Source organism: Portunus trituberculatus, chromosome 38 (assembly GCF_017591435.1).
Source record: "Portunus trituberculatus isolate SZX2019 chromosome 38, ASM1759143v1, whole genome shotgun sequence".
Lineage (NCBI taxonomy): Eukaryota > Metazoa > Arthropoda > Malacostraca > Decapoda > Portunidae > Portunus > Portunus trituberculatus.
The window spans coordinates 1,075,001-1,077,500 of NC_059292.1; the positions used below are offsets into that span (position 1 = coordinate 1,075,001).

General features: G+C 47.9%; 1 protein-coding gene across 9 annotated transcripts in view; it reads left to right on the forward strand.

The window, feature by feature from the left end:
- The window catches only part of LOC123515207 (FERM domain-containing protein 4A-like), a 289,831-nt gene that overhangs the window by 186,479 nt on the left and 100,852 nt on the right, over positions 1-2,500 (forward strand). For all 9 annotated transcript variants that reach the window (XM_045273743.1, XM_045273746.1, XM_045273737.1 and 6 more), the window contains exon 3: positions 1,672-1,773. In XM_045273743.1, the coding sequence (XP_045129678.1) occupies positions 1,672-1,773 (102 nt within the window). The remainder of the gene's footprint in view (positions 1-1,671; positions 1,774-2,500) is intronic.

The window sequence follows — 2,500 nt, forward strand, 5'->3', positions numbered from 1 at the left end:
GGAGCTTCACTGAATGGACTCACTGACGGTGTCTCATAATCTTGACGCGCCACGTGGAGGTGTCCTCAACAAAGCATGAATCAAGTCTTTTGACGCTGGATTCATTCCCACGGATTTACAAAAGTGGCTTTGCCTTGGCGTGGGACGAGTCCTCGCCGCAGCTCAGCGCCAGGCCTTGGTATGCTGGTGGCGGGGTGGCCGACACGCGGCTCACGAATACTCAAGTAAGGACCAAGCACGTGTCCCATCGATCACTGGGAGAGTCGCCCCCTTAACGGTGCCCGGACACGACCTGAGGCTGCCGAGTGTGGTGCACCGGCCACTCTGCTACGAGTGTTGGCCCAGCGGTCCGCCTTTCTGGCTTCCGATCACACAACTTTTTAGAGAAAAAAACTTAGGAGGAAAGTCTAACTTTATTGGGATTATATTTTATGTTGAAAGTATCTCCAGCAGCTCGGCAGACCCGGTGTTATGAAGTTTGCAGAGGGGGTGAGGGCGTGCATGCGGAATGTTGGAGTTAGGGAAGGAAGGAAGGCGGCGTAAAGCTCAATACTGCCACGCACCGTGCACCGTACACCGTTTGCAGCATTGTGCTCCCGCCACCACCACGCGGCCACGGACCTCACGCAGGACGCCCGTGGCAACCTCAGAAAGGAAAAGTATTTCAAAGAGACTTAAGAATGAATTCAGTTTCTGCGGAAAATATGAATTGGCGACCTGCTTGTTCCCTTATCAAGTCACTGTACTATCAATTCAGACTGGCTTGCTGCTCCTGATAGCGGTGGTGGGCACTGAGAGTTCCGACACAGGGCAGTGTCGCCGCGCCAGTGGTGGCACTGCTGGGTTGCGGCCTTCACTGCCCAAGCCTTCAGGTGTGTCACAATCACACCTTTACCACAGAGCGTGCTTGTGCAGGGTGTGAGGACTCAGCGAGGGATGCTTCACGCCTTGCTCACCTCACCAACTGCTGTCAGGAGGGCGTCCTCACTCCACAGGAAAATGTTATCGTGTGAGATATTTCCGACGCAAAGCAAATTGTTCATCGTCATTAGTCTCACCATCTTGCTTGTAGTAAAATGTGAATCTCACCACAAGTCAAGAAGTATTTTTAGATGTGTGTTCGCAGACATATCCAAGTAACATGGGACTTTGCTCCTCGGAGTCCCTGAAGCCTCACGGAAGACTGGTGGTCGTCTTGCTGTTAAAAGACAGGCTGTGTCTGTTAACCGTCAGTGATGAGGGTGGTGGGTTGTTAGCAGTGGCTGTGGCAGAACGGCGCGTGCAGGGAACCAGCGATTCTTGAGGTTTACTGGAGTGACCCTGCGAAGGGCGAACGTTTTCTCTGGGACGTAATGTTCACATTTTCTTGTTGCTTGAAGGGCAGACCAATGTAATTTGTAAAAGTAAGTTGCTGAAGAGAGAAATCTTTATTATTATTTTATTATTATTATTATTTTTATAATGTATAATAAAGAGATGGCATTAAAGCCTTGTGTATATTTATTCGTTAGCATTTCACTTAACAAGCCGAGTTAATTAATAGTAAGTTTGAAACACATGGCCAGATTGCCACATTTTCTTGGTCACTTTCCACGGGCGGGTTTTCTTTGGTGGGTGTGAAGGGTTACTGTGACAGACCGAGTGGCTCACCTGTGGCTTGTGTCTTTGCAGGGGACACTACCAATGGCTGACTCACGAGAGGCGTGTGGTGGACCACGAGTGTGTCAGGACCCACACTGGCCCCGCGCCCCTCACCCTCTACTTCCTCGTCAAGTAAGTACCTGAGCCACGCCCTCCCTCCTGCCGCCACGCCTCCTGTGCGGCGCGGCAGGGGCGTGGGGGCGAGGCATGTTATCACTATCTCCACCTGTTTAACTCTGTTTCTGTTATTTGTTCTGCCTCATCAGCGGAGTATTTACTTATTTATTTATTTATTTAGTTAGTTAGTTAGTTACCTAGATACGGGAATAGTTTAGTTATTATAATTTACTTTAATCCCATCAATACAATGACGCGCTTCCATATCCATTCTGTTTAGTATTTGATGATGTTATACAGCTTCAGAAACTTATGTTTGGGATTAAAGTAGTGAAGACTGTGACCATGAATCCTCTGACCTCCATACACCCTTCCTAATGTCAATAAAATCGTCTAATCATACATAAACTCAAGGTAAAAATGCATCCCAGTACTGAAGGGGTTAATATAGACATTTACTTTATTTTCCTACTTATTTACTTAATTCTCAAACACTTCACTTCCTCAGCCGTCTATTTGTATACAGTGTTCATAAGATGCTGTGTCTACCTACCGCTTTGTTACTTGTCAGCCCACTGTCACCACACTTCCTGCGGGAATAACCAGGCGGGACAACTACAGAGAGAGAGAGAGAGAGAGAGAGAGAGAGAGAGAGAGAGAGAGAGTTTAATCCTTACCTTACTCAAATAAAAAAAGCTGTTGATGTACTCCCTTATTCTCCATCACCCCGCCAATGCTCACT